This window comes from Rattus norvegicus, chromosome 9 (assembly GCF_021556685.1).
Source record: "Rattus norvegicus strain SHRSP/BbbUtx chromosome 9, alternate assembly SHRSP_T2T, whole genome shotgun sequence".
NCBI classification, from domain to species: Eukaryota; Metazoa; Chordata; class Mammalia; order Rodentia; family Muridae; genus Rattus; species Rattus norvegicus.
The window spans coordinates 38,165,975-38,182,113 of record NC_141542.1 but is presented as its reverse complement, the minus strand read 5'-3'; the positions used below and the strand labels follow the sequence as shown (position 1 = coordinate 38,182,113).

Sequence of the window (16,139 nt, the reverse complement as noted above, 5' to 3'; positions counted from 1 at the left end):
GTTGTTCTCTTAGGGTCTGTATGAAGTCTGCCCAGGATCTTCTGGCTTTCATAAACTCTGTTAAGAAGTCTGGTTTAATTCTTATAGGTCTGCCTTTATATGTCACTTGACCTTTTTCCTTACTGCTTTTAATAGTCTTTCTTTGTTCTGTGCCTTTGATTAATATGTGTTTTGATTAATATGTGATGGAAGGAGTTTCTTTTCTGGTCCAGTCTTTTTGGAGTTTTGTTGGCTTCTTGTAGGTTTATGGGCATCTCTTTTTTTTAGGGTAGGGAAGTTTTCTTTTATAATTTTGTTGAAGATGTTTACTGGCCCTTTAAGTTGGAAATCTTTGCTCTCTTTTATACCTATTATCCTTAGGTTTGGTCTTCTCATTGTGTCCTGGATTTCCTGGATGTTTGGGGTTAGGAGTTTTTTGCATGTTGCATTTTCTTTGACTGTTGTGTCAGTGTTTCCTATTGTATATTCTGCCCCAAGATTCTCTCTTCTATCTCTTGTATTCTGTTGGTGATTTTGCGTCTATGACTCCTGATCACTTTCTTAGGTTTTCTATCTCGAAGTTTGTCTCCCTTTGTGATTTCTTTATTGTTTCTATTTCCATTTTTAGATCCTGTATGGTTTTGTTCAATTCTTTCATCTGCTTGATTGTGTTTTACTGTAATTCTTTAAGGGATTTTTTGTGCTTTTTCTTTAAGGGATTCTACCTTTTTACTTGTGTATTCCTGTATTTCTATAGGGAGTTATTTATGTCCTTCTTGAAGTTCTCTAACATCATCATGAGATGTGATTTTAAATAAGAATCTTGCTTCTTCACTGTGTTGGAGGTATCCAGGGCTTGCTGTGGTGGGAGAGCTGGATTCTGATGATGCCAAGTCGTCTTGGTTTTTGTTGCTTGGGTTCTTGCACTTGCCTCTTGCCATCTGGTTATCTCTGGTGTTAGCTGGTCTTGCTGTGTCTGACTGTGGCTTGTCCCTTCTGTAAGCCTGTTGTCAGCACTCCTGGGAGACCAGCTCTATCTGAAATCAGAAGGATCTTGTCCCAGGCTTTTCCTTGGTTTCTGCAGCCTGAGGACTCTGGGAGGGTCCCTTTTGGGCCAAGTATTTGAGCAGTAGTTGTGGTCTCACCTGTGCTCTCAGGTGTGTCAGCACTCCTGGGAGACCAGCTTTCTCCCAGCAGAATTTGGGTACAGAGAATTGTGACATAGGGTAAGCTCTGGGGCACAGATGGAACTGGAAAGATCCTGTCCCAGGCTGTTCCTTGGTTCCTGTGTCCTGAGGCTTCTGGGAGGGTCCCTCTTGGGCCAAGTATTTGAGCAGCAGTGGTGGTCTTACCTGTGCTTTCTGGTGTGCCAGCACTCCTGGGAGACCAGTTCTCTCCTGGTGGGATCTGGATATGGAGAGCTTGGCACAGGGTCAGCTCCAGTGGCAGATGGAAACCAGAAGTGGTTTTATTTTTCTTGTATGGTAGACATATATGAACATAGTTGTTAATTTAAAAAATTATTACATTTACCTCTTTACTTGCTATTTGTGTGTGTGTATTTGTGTGTGTATGTGTGTGTGTGTGTGTGTGTGTGTGCTGTGTAGTGTGTGTAACATGTACATGTGCACAGGTGCCACAGTTTGTGTGTAATGATCAGGGGAGAACTTTGAGGAGCTGGTTTTCTTCTTGTACCATATGGGCTCAGGGATGAAACTCGGGTTATCATACTCAAGGGAGAGCACATTTTGTTTTTTACCCATTGAATCTTTGCTGCGCCAAGGTGCTTGGTTTTTAGGTGTGATTCTGTCAGGATGCATTATCTGATTCAATTGTTTTGATGGGATTGACTGGGTAATGCAATCAGAATGAATATCTATGTTACAGTATTTTTATATTGAAATATGTGTGTGTGCAGACAGAATGTGTATACTTCATGTGTATCTGTGCATGTGTGTATTTCAACTGTCTCCTAAAGAACAAGAATTTGGCACTGTTTTATTGGCATGAGGCTTCAGAAATACAACCCATTTCATTAGTTTGAGTAACTGAGACAGGATCGTGTTTTATGAAAAAGAACGTGTGCTGTCAAAATTACATGCAGACATCTGGGTTTCTGTTGCTGTGCGCAGAAGGCTCCAGTTTAGGTGGCAGAGACCTTATTGTGAGGAGGGATGAGTAAGGAGCTATGAGAGATGAGAGTGGGATGTCAGGTGCTCTCCAGGTCTGTCTAACTGGTTTGTCTCACTGAGGTGGAGTTCTGCACTATCTCTTCTACCTTTTGTGTTTGTGCGTGGGGCAGGGGGTGGCAATTGGTGGCTGGCCCTGTCAGATTGGTCCCCGAGGCACGATGCACATGACTGCATCTCCACAATCACTTTCTGGACAATTACTCTCATTTCATTTGGGAAGCTTGCCCAGAGTAGGAGCTAGGGACATGAGGGAGGAGGTAGCTACAGACGAGACAGCGTGTTATTTTATGGGTAGTTGGATTTTTGTATGTGCTTAACAGCCCTTCACTCTGACGCAGAATCCCCTGGCACTGTGTTCTACTTTGTCCATTTGTCAGCCTCTGTTCAGATTCTTTGTTTAGGAACAAACAACCAAAGAGCCCACAGGAACTTCTCATTTCTGTAATCTACTAATCATTTTCCAGTGGCACATAACAACACTTGAGTCTTTAGGTCTGGGAAGCCAGTGGTACATCTTTGTCAACACCAGCAAGATATTTTTTATCAGCAGCAGAGAATTTGAGGTCCTAATCTTCTGAAACCTCTGTGATGTCTGTCTCAGTCCTTAAGATGGTACAGTGTCCATCTACCTGAAAGGGTCAGTGCTAGGTGTGCAATGACTGCAGATGAAACTCCCCTCTTACTAATGACACACAGAACAGAATGAGAAGAACATACAGATGATGATGATGATGATGATGATGATGATGATGATGATGATGATGATGATGATGATGGTGATCGTAGTCAGCAGCTTTCACTGCTCATGGAGAAACTCAAAAGTTTTCTGGATGCAGTGACCACAAGTAAACTGGAGGTACCCCTTTTCAAGTTTTGAGCCCTTACTGGATTAGCAAATAGCTCTCTCATCTGCAAAGCTAGTTTATAATATTTCCGCCGGAACATCATGCATAACTGGGGTTATAGGTATATGACACTATATGTGGCTTACCCTGTCTTTGCTCAGTGAACAACATATGTCCAATATCCACCCTATTCAGAACTATTTTGCTTGTTTTGTGCTTGTTTTTAGGTCTTGTCCATTTGGCTTGTGAGGGATTTTTCTCTTTTGTACTCAGAGTTACAGAAACTACTTAGGATCTCAGAAGACTAATCAGAATGTGTGACATAGCCTCCTCATATGGCTTTTTATTTTGTTTTCTCATTTCTATTAATTCTTTGAGAATCCCATACAATATATTTTGGTCACATTTACCCTCTAACCCCACTCTTTCCAGATCCACTTTCTCCTTCCCTACCCATCCAATTTTGTGTTCTCTTTTTATTTCCTTAAAACAGTCAAACACACACACACACACACACACACACACACACACACACACACACACACACACCCCAAGTCCAGTTTGCTGCCCACCTACTCTTGGGTGTGTGACCTTGCACTGGAGAATGACTGACTTACCAGAGGCCACTCTCTTTGAGAAAATTGACTCCCCCCTCCCAGGAGCTGTCAGTGGTCAATAGTTCTGTATCATGAGTAGAGTTTCATGCTAACCTCCCTTACTCCGTGCTGGGATTTTGTCTGCTTTGAGCTTGCGCAGGCTTTGTACATGGTGCCATTACAAGCATTGTGAGTTTGCTTGTGAAGCTGCCCTGTTGTGTTTGGAAAATGGTGTTTCCCATTCATCATCCCTGTTTCTCACTCTTACAGAATGACTCCTGAGCCCTGGGGTCGAGGGGGTGTGATATGGCTATCCCTACAAAGAGCTTAGCTGTCTGTAACTCTTATCCTTTGCCAGTTGGCCAATTGTGAACCTCTGTGCTAATCCCCATCTACTACCAAAAGAAGCTTCTCTGATGAGGGTTGACATATGACACATAAAACTCACATGCATCATGTTACATACGGGATGCTGCTGGGTGTTTAATGTGTGCATACATTGTAAAACATTGGTATTGAAAGGTATATGTCTGTCTCCTCGAACATTTAGTTTTGAAGACACTCAGAATCCTTTTTTTCTGATTTTAGAACACAGTACATTGCCATTATCTGAAGTCACCTAACTGTAAAATAGAATGCCAGGACTTATTTTTCCGATCTAACTAGAACTTAGCTGTCATTGGTCAAGCTATTCTTAGCCCACTCTGTCACTGGTTCTTTCTAGCCTATGTCAAGTACCATTCTATTCTCAACTTCTGTGCAATCAATGCTTTTGGTACTACATTATTTTAACTTTTCTAGTGTATAACCCTTGTCATGGGGCTCTAGCACTCATTTCACATTGATATCATTTATTAAACATGTTAACTTTATACACGTGTGCCTTGTTGGGTATATGTAACAAAACGAACACAAACAGAATTTATGCTATACATTTGAAGTTTGAGCTACCTCTTCTTAAAACAGGAGAAGTAGTGCATGTGTATGGCTGGGTCATTACTGATCGGATGGAAACTTTTGATCCTGATGTGGACTACATGGAGAGGTAAGCATATGTTTGTTCCTGGGTTACATATGTGCTAGATGGCATCCTGGGGCCAGCTTCCTCTGCAGCAGCAAATTGTAAGCACTTGTCACAGAACTGCTGTTTTTATCTATGCAATTTTTGGTTTCCTGGTGCATCAGATTTCAGCTTTTACTTTGCTAATGTGATTGCAACTAGCAGATTAAGTTGCTATCTATCTATCTATCTATCTATCTATCTATCTATCTATCTATCTATCTTTCTTTCTTTCTTTCTTTCTTTCTCTCTCTCTCTTTCTTTCTTTTTTGTTTGTTCCTTCATTCCTTCCTTCCTTTCCTCTTTCCTTCTTTCCTTCTTTCCTTCTTTCCTTTTTTCCTTCTTTCCTTCTTTCCTTCTTTCCTTCTTTCCTTCCTTCCTTCCTTCCTTCCTTCCTTCCTTCCTTCCTTCCTTCTTTCCTCCTTTTCTCTAAAAAGTAGAGACTGGGCCCTGTGTGAGCTGCACTATAACTATACCCATGGGCTTTTCCTTTTGGTTCTTACCCTTCTCTCCCTGTACCCTGAGGGTAAATTCTTCCTAAAGTGATACACAAGCACAAAAGTGCACTAACCTCTCTTTGAAGCTAGTTACTTTCCACCTGTTCATTCAGAAATCCTACTGGTTGGATGAGAGGGAACTGTGGGCTTAGTCACCAAACTGGGAAGGATGCATGAGCTCAGTTATTAAAAGCTGTGTAGCTGGTAAAGTTCTCTGGAATGATTAGATGTGAACATGACTTTCTTCAATGGACACATTGCAAGTATAAAATGTTACTATGAAATCATCCATGCTGGAGAGAGGAAGACCAGAGTTCATGGGAAGCTATAAGCAACTGCTTGTCCCCTACAAGTCCAGTAAACATAGTGAGGATTTTTAAGGCAGAAGAAACATTATCTCACTATTTAACCAACTGCACAGTGTCTATACACAGTGTTTAAAATTTTCTTCATCCCAGAGTGAATGTCTTAGAGGCATTTCCTACAGCTTCTCCATCTCTTTAATTCTCCCCTCTATATCTGTCATTAAGACGTTATCAACTTCTTTTTCTTTGTAAATTAAGAAGAGACTTTTACTGGAGATAGAAAGTCCAATTGCATCCTTAGCCCGTGTGCAGACCTGTGTCAACCTCAATCTGGGCTCTAACTTTTAAAAGGAACCACAGTGAAAATGCAAATTTTACAATGTGCAGACCAACCAAGCATGGCCAGTATGGGGAAGGCTTTGTAAAATCTCCATGTGCAGTGTATGGGCCATGAGAGCACCTCTATTCCCTAGGAGAAAAGTTACAGTCTTTCACTGGCCCCTGCAATGGTACCCCATAGGACCAGAGGAGAAAGTTTGTAATGGTCCACCTCTTGGCAGTCATAATGGTCTACCTCTTGGCAGCCATGTTTACTGGGAACACAGCACTATTGTTTCTTGTCTTTGTTTCTGTTTTTTTTCCCTCTAATCCAGCCCATTAATCCTGGAAGCTGGAGGAGACAAATGGCTTACTCCTTGTTCTCTTATAAACAGGAAGACAGGAATCTGGTGAGTATTTCTGTTGTTGTTATTGTTTTCTTGTGAATGTGTGTTCTTTCAGTTTCTCCCATATGACAACTGCATACACCTACATTCATCACTTCAAAAATAGGAATCGTGAGTAGTAGTTTTCTCTATTTAGGCTTATTGGAAAAGATGAAAGACTCGGTTATCAGTTGAAAATAAAAAGTAGAGGAGAATCTAAAGCCTTTTGGGAAAATGAGTAGGCAACACTTTCTAAAGTCATACCTTACACCAAAGCTTGTCCAATGGGTTATATTGAAGTTAGTCAGTAATAGTGATATGTATGGTGATGAGCCTTCATTTGCAGATGAGACAGGGTTTCTCAGAGAGCAAGCAGCAGACTTGGGTCTGTATAACTAACCAATCCTTAGAACCCATGTACTAACCACTGTAGCTATAATAACCAGGAAAGCAAACAATGCCTGAAACATGTTTTTTTTTCTTCTTTCCCTCTTCTGGTATTCATGTTTGCATGTGCATGCTTATGCGTGGGCATGTATGTGTGAGGCTTCACATGTACATGCAGGTATGTTCAAATTAGATGTGTTGGAATCATAATAGATCTCTTTCCAACCCTATTCAAAGAGACAGGCCCTCTTAATCAGACTCAGCTAGCTATGAGTGGTCTTGCCCACACAAAATCACATCCTGAAATGTTTTAAAATGAATGTGTACATTCTCTGGATCATATAGCCCAAATATGGCTGGATTCTTACTTCACTATCAACTAGGTGTATTAAACTTTCCTTTGAGCCTATTACAAGAACTGTGCGCTATGGCCTGGCTTCTTGGGGTGAGTTTCTAGTGGAGCCAAATTCTATCCTATAGTTTCTTTCTAGTGTCTTCCTGTCATTTGCCTGAGGCTGCCTGTTTTTTTAGATCATCTCTTGATAGGTTTTATTATACTTGTCATAAAATGGATTTTGGGGAAGAGAAAACTAGACAGAAACTGGGAGTAAGTTAAACTTTGCTTGTCACAGTGTATATTTGCCATGGGGCTTATGTAGTGACAACTCCAGTTAGCTTTATCTGGAGGATAACCATACTATAGATACAGTCAGTACTTATCGGTTTCCTCTGGCTAATTTGACTTCTGTATGTTGCTTTCTTCAAAGAACTGGGGAATTCTAAGTAGTTGTTTGGTTATTCTTACATCAGTATGTTTTTCTCCACAGTTTTCCCATCCAGGAGGAACATGGCCTTGGGACTGTGCAGTGTCGTGTGGAAGGCGGTTATATTGGTCTGTTTTAGGACTATCATTTAAAACAAATATAATTTCTTCCTTGGTATCCAGAAAAGGAAAACAAAATCACACTTCTCATATGGTATCATGTGAATGATAATAATTGCTACTGAAGTCACTTCTGAAAACACCACACAAAACAACTTCCATGCAAACTGATTTAATTGTCATGATCAGTAATTTTGCTTTACCAGTGACCGTGCTGGCAATATTAACCAGTGTGTGGGGATCTAAATCATGTCTCATCTAAATCTAAGGCCCGCATTTCATTTGCCATACATGTGTCCATTTCGTCATGAAAGTCGTAGTGTTAATTCTCTGAAATATTTACCTGGGTAACATGAAAGAAGGTGTAAGCTAGGACAGTAGTGATGGTACTGGAGTTTTGGGCCTTGGGTAGCAATGTCCTGGCCCAGGAGAGTCCTGCACAGTCTTAACATGTGTATTTCTTTGTCTTTCAGGTTCCCAGAATGTTAGTTTCTCAGTATTTAACAAAGGAAGGTGAGTAACTAAGGTAGACAAATCTGCCCGAGTCTTGTATTGTCTGTAACATCCTGTGTGCATCCTTTAACCTTTATAATTTGAACCACACACCAGTAGGATAGAGCAAGCTTCCTAAACAGCCTGCATTCTTTTTTATTTTACTTGAGAGAGCACTGTGGTCTGACTGACCTATGGGTATCGCAGATGTTTCAATGTTGGGATGACACAGAATCTTAAGAACTAGCCCTTAAAGTGCAGTGACTACAGCTGGTGTGTGTGTGTGTGTGTGTGTGTGTGTGTGTGTGTGTGTGTGTGTTTTGAGTAACTGTTTCCAGACACATGTTGTATCATTATAAGAATTGCCTTCTTCAAGAGGGAAAGAATTCATGTTTCACCATTTTTTTGGAGACACAGATAAATTAAGATTCTGCATTTCTGTATGTGCCTTCTTTTTCTGAAAGAAGTTTTTGTCCTTCAAAGTACATTCATTGTTTGATATTAATTTCATTGCGATTATATCAACACATTACATATGAATATATAGCTCAGTGTATGTATTTGATTTCTCTTTCTCTAGTCTCAAGAAGCAAACCCATATGCTGCATTGTAGTAATGTATTGTATGTATTGTAGGACTCTTCTGTGTCATTTATCTATTGGAGGAATCTACCTTATCTGTCTAGTAAACATTAGCTCAGTATTAGGCCCATCCACATTTCCTCCTGCATTTAACACTTCTGACATCCCACAAAATAGAGATTATTCCAATTCTATCATTTTTTCCTATGAGAATACAAGCTTATATTTATTGATACTGCTTTTCGGTTATCAAAAGGATCTGGTGACCAAACTGTTAAATTTACTAGAGGTTCTCCTATAAACTCCTTTCAAGAAGCAGATTTATAAAGAAATGCAATTGTAGGTGACATTTTATCTGAAGCCTTTGCTTTCCTTTGGAGGTCGATGGTGCATAAGGAAGCCTGGCTGATCAGTGCTAAACAGGAACTGTTCCTGTACCAGACATACCCAGGTACTCTTTCCCTCCGTCCTGTCTTCTTCATCCTTCTCTACAGTGCACTCAAAGTCAGACACTCCTTTCTTCAGGCAGTCTTTCTGTGACCATTAACACGACCCCTTCGTTCTGGTTAAAGGTAATCTGCTTGTGTCTGTACCAGCTCTGGTGCTTAAAGTCTTGCACTGATCACTGACATTCTGAGAAATCAGATGCTATAGTTCTTGCTCTTTCCTCACAGCTTGCATGCACACAAATGTAGACGCCGTGGCTCAATCACACACTGTAGCCTCTTGATGCAAGCAAGAACTGAAGTAAACATGGCACGCACGAGGCTGGCATCAGTGCAACACAGTGTACTGTTCTACAGTGAACTTTCTATTTTAGAAAAGAGTGAGCATTATAAGAGTACAGAAAAATCATAGGAATGGTATAATATAATAAGAAGATAGAGGTAATTTAAATCACATATTATTATTAAATATAGATTTTACATACTTGTATTACATTTTTATTGAATTGCTAATACTTTATTATCATTTGGCATTTTCATAATTGTAGTTATTTTGCTTCCCATTCCCTTCTTTCTCCAATGGCTGTAGATTAGATTTATATTCACCAGCATCATCACCACAAATACATGTGGTACGTATCGTATATGTCCTTACAGCATGCTGATATCACTACATGACAAGGCTTCAGCACCAGTACATTCTGATGGCACTACTGATAATACAGATATTGTTTGTAGATGCACTGACGTCCAGTGGCTTTTGACTATATACAAAGAGGTTCAATTGCAGACACAAAGATATAGCCATATATTAGATGAAACATAGAGGAGTTGTGTCTTCCTCTGTGTTCTGAAACGTATCAGAAGGAAGGTGGAACTTAAAAATATAATGGGACTTCTTTCTGGTTTTTCTCACAGCCAGTGCTTTCTGACTTGCCTATTCTGATGCTAAGCTATGGTGTGACCCTCTGATGGGCAAACTCTGATACCAAAAGATGAACATTGAAAATTGGAAAGTTGTATGTAATTGTGGATTCAGTTCACTGGCAGGCAGTTGGCTATTTAAAGAGAGCACCCAGAATCTAGGTTGGGATACAATCACAAAGTCACTGAAAATGTGTCTGTGAGGCAGGTCCAGATCTCAGAAGCAGTGAAAATCTCCCTTTCCAAAAGAGAAAGCTATCATCTCCTAGATTGTGGGACAAATGCCACTTGCTCTCTAGACCACCCATCTTGTTGGAGCTGAACTGTGATCCGTGCCTTTCTTGTTTTTAAACAGTTACGTGGTGTGTTCGAGAGTAGGTATAAAGAAGCGTCCATACTAATGCATACAGCTACAGACAGCAACGAGACAGTTACATCCTTGTTGAGGCTTCAGCATATAATCCCAATAGTCACCTCTTTGAGCTAAAGAATAGGAAATATTGCCTCTGTGTTACTATTGAGAAAAACACATCAAGAGGGAGCACAACTTATCCAAAGGTTCCCACAAATGGAAAACACGCACTTAACCAACACCCAGGAAGCATGCTGCCGCTGGTACCCTGCCTTGGCTCCTGTGATTCTGCTGTGATTTGGAGCTCTGATGGGCTGGATGAGTAGGCTGACAGTATCTGTGATCATACATTTCTTGGGATGGAGACTCACAGGATGAGCATTTTCATAGCAGAGGAATCCCTGGGGATATGAAGAATTCCTAAGGGTCTGGGATTTAGCCTCTTAAGGCTGGCACTCACAAATAGTCCAGTGTGGTTAAGCCTCTAAGCCTTTCTGAGCCTGGATTCAGCTTAGGAGAGATGAATAATGTGGCGCTTGTCCTTTTACTTCCAAAGACTGGCTAAGGTAGTTGGTAAGGAAGAATGTTTGAAGTCACCCAACATTTCTCTGTCCTCACAAGTTTCTTCATTTTGTTTCCCACATATTTATTAAATACAACACATCGATTTTATTTTACTATTGGTTTTTTTGAAACAAGGTTTCTCTTTGTAGCCCTGGCTATCCTGGAACATGTCCGGTAGACCAGGCTGGCCTTGAACTCAGAGACTTGTCTGCCTCTGCCTCCTACTTTCTAGTATTAAAGGATCATGCCACTATACCCAGTTGATATATATATTTTATCTTTATAACCTCTGTACAATTGGGAGCCCCATAATCTCCAGTATAGCTTGCTGTAGTGACTTGTAAGGGGGTCTGACAACATTGATCCTCTGCAGATCCATGTTCTACACAGCTACCAGCAGTTTCTACATTAAGCACACTGGCACTTCTTCACTGTGCACATAACTCTAGAGCAGGGGCTCTCAACCTTCCTGATGCTGTGACCCTTTAGTCCAGTTCCTCACATTGAGGTGACCTCCATCCATAATATTGTGTTCACTACTACTTCATAACTGTAATGTTGCTACAGCTGTGAGTCATAATGCAAACATCTGACATGCAAAACAGTCTTAGGCAACCCCTGTGAAAGGGTCATTGGAACTTCACATGGGTCACAACTCACAGGTTGAGAACTGCTGCTCTGAAGGAGCACATCTTCTGTGAGAAATAGTCTAAATGCCTATTTCCTTCTTATGTGCTTCTACACTTACTCTTCCCCCCTCACTTCTTCCCACTTTTCCTCTCTCTCTGTCTCTCTTCCCCATATCTCCACATATTCTAGCAACACTAAGATGCGTTTTGTAACCTTTCCCTAGTCTGCCTATTATTTTCTTTTAATGTCCCCTGTTTTTTTATGTGGTCAGTTATTATTATTTTTAAAATGTTTCTTCCTGAAACAGTCCTGCTCTATAGCCTTGAGTTTGTTATACTGTCGCGGTAACCTTCCCAGTGCTGGGAGTCTCGCTAGGTGTACACCTTCATGCTCAGCTTTCCTAGGTCAGTTTAAATTCACCCTTTAGGAATATCATATCCAGAAAGTGTTTTCTACCCCCACCTACTCCTAAGTCTTTGTCTATTTTGTAGCATCTTTAATTTTGCTTACCTGTATGTAATTACCTACTTTAATTATACTCCTACATGCATACACTTCCTTACCATGGTCACGTGCTGAATTCCTCAGTATCTTCCTAGTGTAATAGAGCAGGCCCTCTGTGAATCTTGGAAAATGATTGTGCTGCCTATGGAAGTCCCTCTTCCTAGTGAACAATAGTGAATACAGAGACCCAACAGCTGCTCCAGATGCTGCTAATCAGTGATGGCTGAGTGCTTGGCTCTAAATAGGACACTTGAACTACTTCCTCTAAGGCTCAGGAAACACCATGGAAGAGAGTGAAGGAGGAATGTAAGACCCAGAGACAGGAAGAAGGGGTATAAAATGCCAACTTCCGAGTATGGTATAGTCATCGCCATCTTAAACTCACACTAGACCTATGTGAGACTCGCCTGCAGTCATGGAGTTTAATTATTGGATACTGAAAGATTCTGGAAGACTGGGAGCCATTGTCTTCATTTCTGGACCCACTGATGAGTATATCAAGTGCCAATGGACAGTACAAAATGTCTGGTCAAACAGATGACCTTGGTTAAAATCACTAAGAAGTAAGATTTGAATGTGAGCAAAGGATTTGTAGGGAGGGAAGAGTGTTGAGAAGGTGGGAGGCGAAAAACATTCAAATGCATTTTATTCATGCATGAAGGTGCCTAGGACCAAAGCAAGTTTGAAAACAATGATTCCTACTTTGAAGTTGTAACTATTCATGGCCAGCCCTTGTGCAATTACATTTAGCTTATGCCATATCTGAATGTATGTCTACTATACATTACAATATGAATACATATAACTTTACACTTAGTTTATCAAAGAGAACAACTTCTTTCTCCTGGAAGGAATCAGACTTTAAACTGTCAATATCTAAAGAAAGTATGAGTGGCTGGAGAGATGTCTTGGTGGTTAAGAGAGCATACTGGTCTTGTGAAAGACCTGAGTTCAATTCCTAGCACCCATGGGAGGGAGCTCAGAACAACCTATACCTTCAGCCTATAACCTATAACCTATAACCTATAACCTATAACCTATAACCTATAACCTATAACCTATAACCTATAACCTATAATCTGATGTCATCTTCTGGCCTCTCTAAACACTGCATCCCCCACCCCCATATCCACATAAGTAAAAAACATCTTTAACGAAAGGATAGTGTGGAATCCTTGAGGGTATGTTTCACATTGCTGTAGGGGATTCAGCTTGAAGGAAGAGTGGGTAAGACACTGCATGCACCCGGGGAAGAAGCCTGCAGGGTGAGGAAGAACAAAGGACCATGGTAATGAAAAGTCTCAGCTAGTGCATCCATTGTTGAGTCTTCCCTGTGGTGTAACCTACTCTTCTCCCAGTGTTAAATTAAATCCTTGATGTGAAGAAACATAGTTCATAAGAAAGCATAAGAGATGCAGGAGCCTTTGCTGATAGCATGAGTGACCTTCCTAATAACCACTGATCTTGTATAGTATATATTGTATAGTATACTATATATAGTATACAGTCTTTTTGTTATTGTGTGCATTAAAAATGACTATTAGGAAAACTTCAACTGTTGCTTAACTTGCAGTGTAAGAATTAAGTGATGGTGGTTTCTCTGGGTCACATCACATTATATATTTAGAGGCTTACATTTTTATAAACTCTTGCAGAAATCCACTCTGTGTTTCCAAAAGTTGGGAGCCTTGGGGGAAGAACAGACATCACTATTACTGGAGATTTCTTTGACCCTTCTGCCCGGGTTACCATTGCAGGTAATCATGCTAAAATGGCTGAAAATGGTTCAGTTTTAAACGCTGTAGGGTTTTTTTTATCTCTTATGGCTGTGAGGAGGAGCTATCTTACATTTGAAACATATGTATGTATGTATGTATGTATGTATGTATGTATGTATGTATGGTGCATGTATAGATGTGTATGTGTATGTTTGTATGTTTATGTGTCTGTGGTGTGTGTGTGTGTGTGTGTGTGTGTGTATGTGTGTGTGTGTGTGTGTGTGAACATGTGCCACAGTGTTCCTGTGGAGGTCAGAGGGCAGCTCCCCATACTGAGCGCTTGGCTCCTTTGTCTTGAAACAGGGGTGCTCCTGACACACTCACGCTGCACTTACCCACCCCACAGAGCAAGAGGGTCAGCACCTCCCTGTGGAATAGAATTGCTTTGTCTGACTTGCTTGCTCATGGCCAGGAGCTGCTCCACACTCATCCCCTGTTGCACTGCACAGACTCTTTCCTGATCTCGTTTTGTCAGGGTGACAACTTTTCCTACTATCCTGACTCCACCCCTTTCATCAATTGGACCCCGTTCAGCCTTTTCTTCCATTTGCACTGGCATGTGTGGCAATCATTCATCCATGCATTCTTGGCATGATGTGTGTGTGTGTGTGTGTGTGTGTGTGTGTGTGTGTGTGTGTGGTGTGTGTGTGTGTGTTTATGTTTATTGACAGGTATACTTATGAGCTTTAAAAATTCTCCTTAGGCATTCCATGTGATATTAGACATGTGTCTCCCAGGAAGATTGAGTGCACCACCAGGGCTCCAGGAAATGGAGCAAGGCTCACTGCTCCCCAGGCAGGTAAGGAAATCACTAGGGCAGTTCAGTCAACTCACTGCCACCATGTTTTGTTTCAAGGATCCAGGGACTAGAAGGAAACAGGCTTAAATTCTGTCTCAGCAGCGTGACTAATTGGATCCTTAGTGCTGTGGTCAAGCCTATCATATTGGAATAGCTTAGCTTCATTGTGAGTGGCACAATATTCCTAGCCCCAGCCATGTCTCTAAGCATTAGACTTCAGGAAGAATATAACTGCCACCAAGACACCACAGCTACTGAATGCAATCCCCAAACTGCCTCTCTGCATTTGGTAGGGCGGTTGCATGTTTTTTGGCCGAGGAGACAAGAGCAGTGGAGCATGCACCTTTGTGCTCATAGCAGCAGCAGCAGGCAGGTCAGACAGTAAGGCACAATGGTGTATATTTAAATACTGTTTATTTCCCCTGTGGGCATTTTTCTGTTGATATCACAAATGGGTATGTGTGGTGACATGACCACCAGCATCTGCTTCCAGTAGGCAGCAATGGAGGAGGCAAGGCAGCAGCTTCCACCTGTCCTTGTTTGTTTGAAGTGCCCACATTTTCTGCTAGGCATTGGCACTAGAGGCTCTAGTTCAATTAAGGATAAGGAAGGTTGGCATGTTGCTCTGTCAAGAACCACAGGCTGCTGCTCTGTGCACGAGGCACTGACCTAATGCTCAAAGATGCAGTGAGTCAGTTTGAAAGGTGCAGCAATTATAAGCCAAATTGTTCTGCAGGAGTGAAACCTTCCTAAAGACAGTCCTTTACTGTGTAGAGAGAAATGCAAAGGTTTGTCTTGAGAATTCTGGAGCTCCCAGATTGCCAGTGTTTACTTAAGGAGAGCTCCCATCCAAGGAGACCAAAGTACTGAAATAAGTAAGGCAGAGAAAGTGTGTTTCCTGTGTCAGGAAACAGAAGGTGGTTCCCTTGTTGAGCATTTCCTGCTTTAGGTGCTTTAATGGTAGGATCATTTCCGGAAAGCAGCTGTTTGAGTAGGTGATGTCCCTTTTGAAAAGTTGTTGAAGTTTGTCCTATGGAACTAGGGCAAAACACCACTCAAAGTGGAACTTCTCCAACATGGCTGATTCTTGTCCTCAGGGGACAAGATGATATTAGCATCTTCTAATGAGTTCAAACCAGGGATGCAGTTCATCCTGCAGTGTACAGCACAGCCCAACAACAGAGATGCCTAGACTAAAATAACAATGGGACAGAGATTGGGGATCTCAGAGTTAAAGTGATTTTTTTTCACATGCTTTGAATTCTCTATTTATCCCATATTTATGATCCACCTTAGGGGCTAATGAGCAGCATTAGTAGCTTATAATAATAGTTATAATAGTATCCTTTATTGACTAATTACTCTATTTCCGAATGCTGTAGTCTTTGACTATTGTTTCTAGTTTTTATCAGCTCTATTTCGATATATTGGTAAATGGAGACTCAGGGTGTTGAGGAATGCCCCCAAACTTTGTGTCTAGTAAATGATAGATCTCGACTCTGAATACACAATTAAATACATCTAGAAATATAATGCTCATCCAAGATGACTGTCCAATATTAATCAAGATATGTATCCAATATCGATGCCCACTGCCTTTTGCCTCAAGGTTTGCTCAACA

The 16,139-nt window shown here is 41.1% G+C and overlaps 1 protein-coding gene across 1 annotated transcript in view; it reads left to right on the top strand.

The window, feature by feature from the left end:
• Window positions 1-16,139, top strand: part of Pkhd1 (PKHD1 ciliary IPT domain containing fibrocystin/polyductin) — a 490,001-nt gene that overhangs the window by 20,638 nt on the left and 453,224 nt on the right. Inside the window, exons 7-13 of the mRNA XM_087568149.1 lie at window positions 4,579-4,657; window positions 6,128-6,202; window positions 7,393-7,457; window positions 7,922-7,961; window positions 8,902-8,972; window positions 13,597-13,698; window positions 14,423-14,518. Coding sequence (XP_087424275.1) covers window positions 4,579-4,657; window positions 6,128-6,202; window positions 7,393-7,457; window positions 7,922-7,961; window positions 8,902-8,972; window positions 13,597-13,698; window positions 14,423-14,518 — 528 coding nt within the window. The remainder of the gene's footprint in view (window positions 1-4,578; window positions 4,658-6,127; window positions 6,203-7,392; window positions 7,458-7,921; window positions 7,962-8,901; window positions 8,973-13,596; window positions 13,699-14,422; window positions 14,519-16,139) is intronic.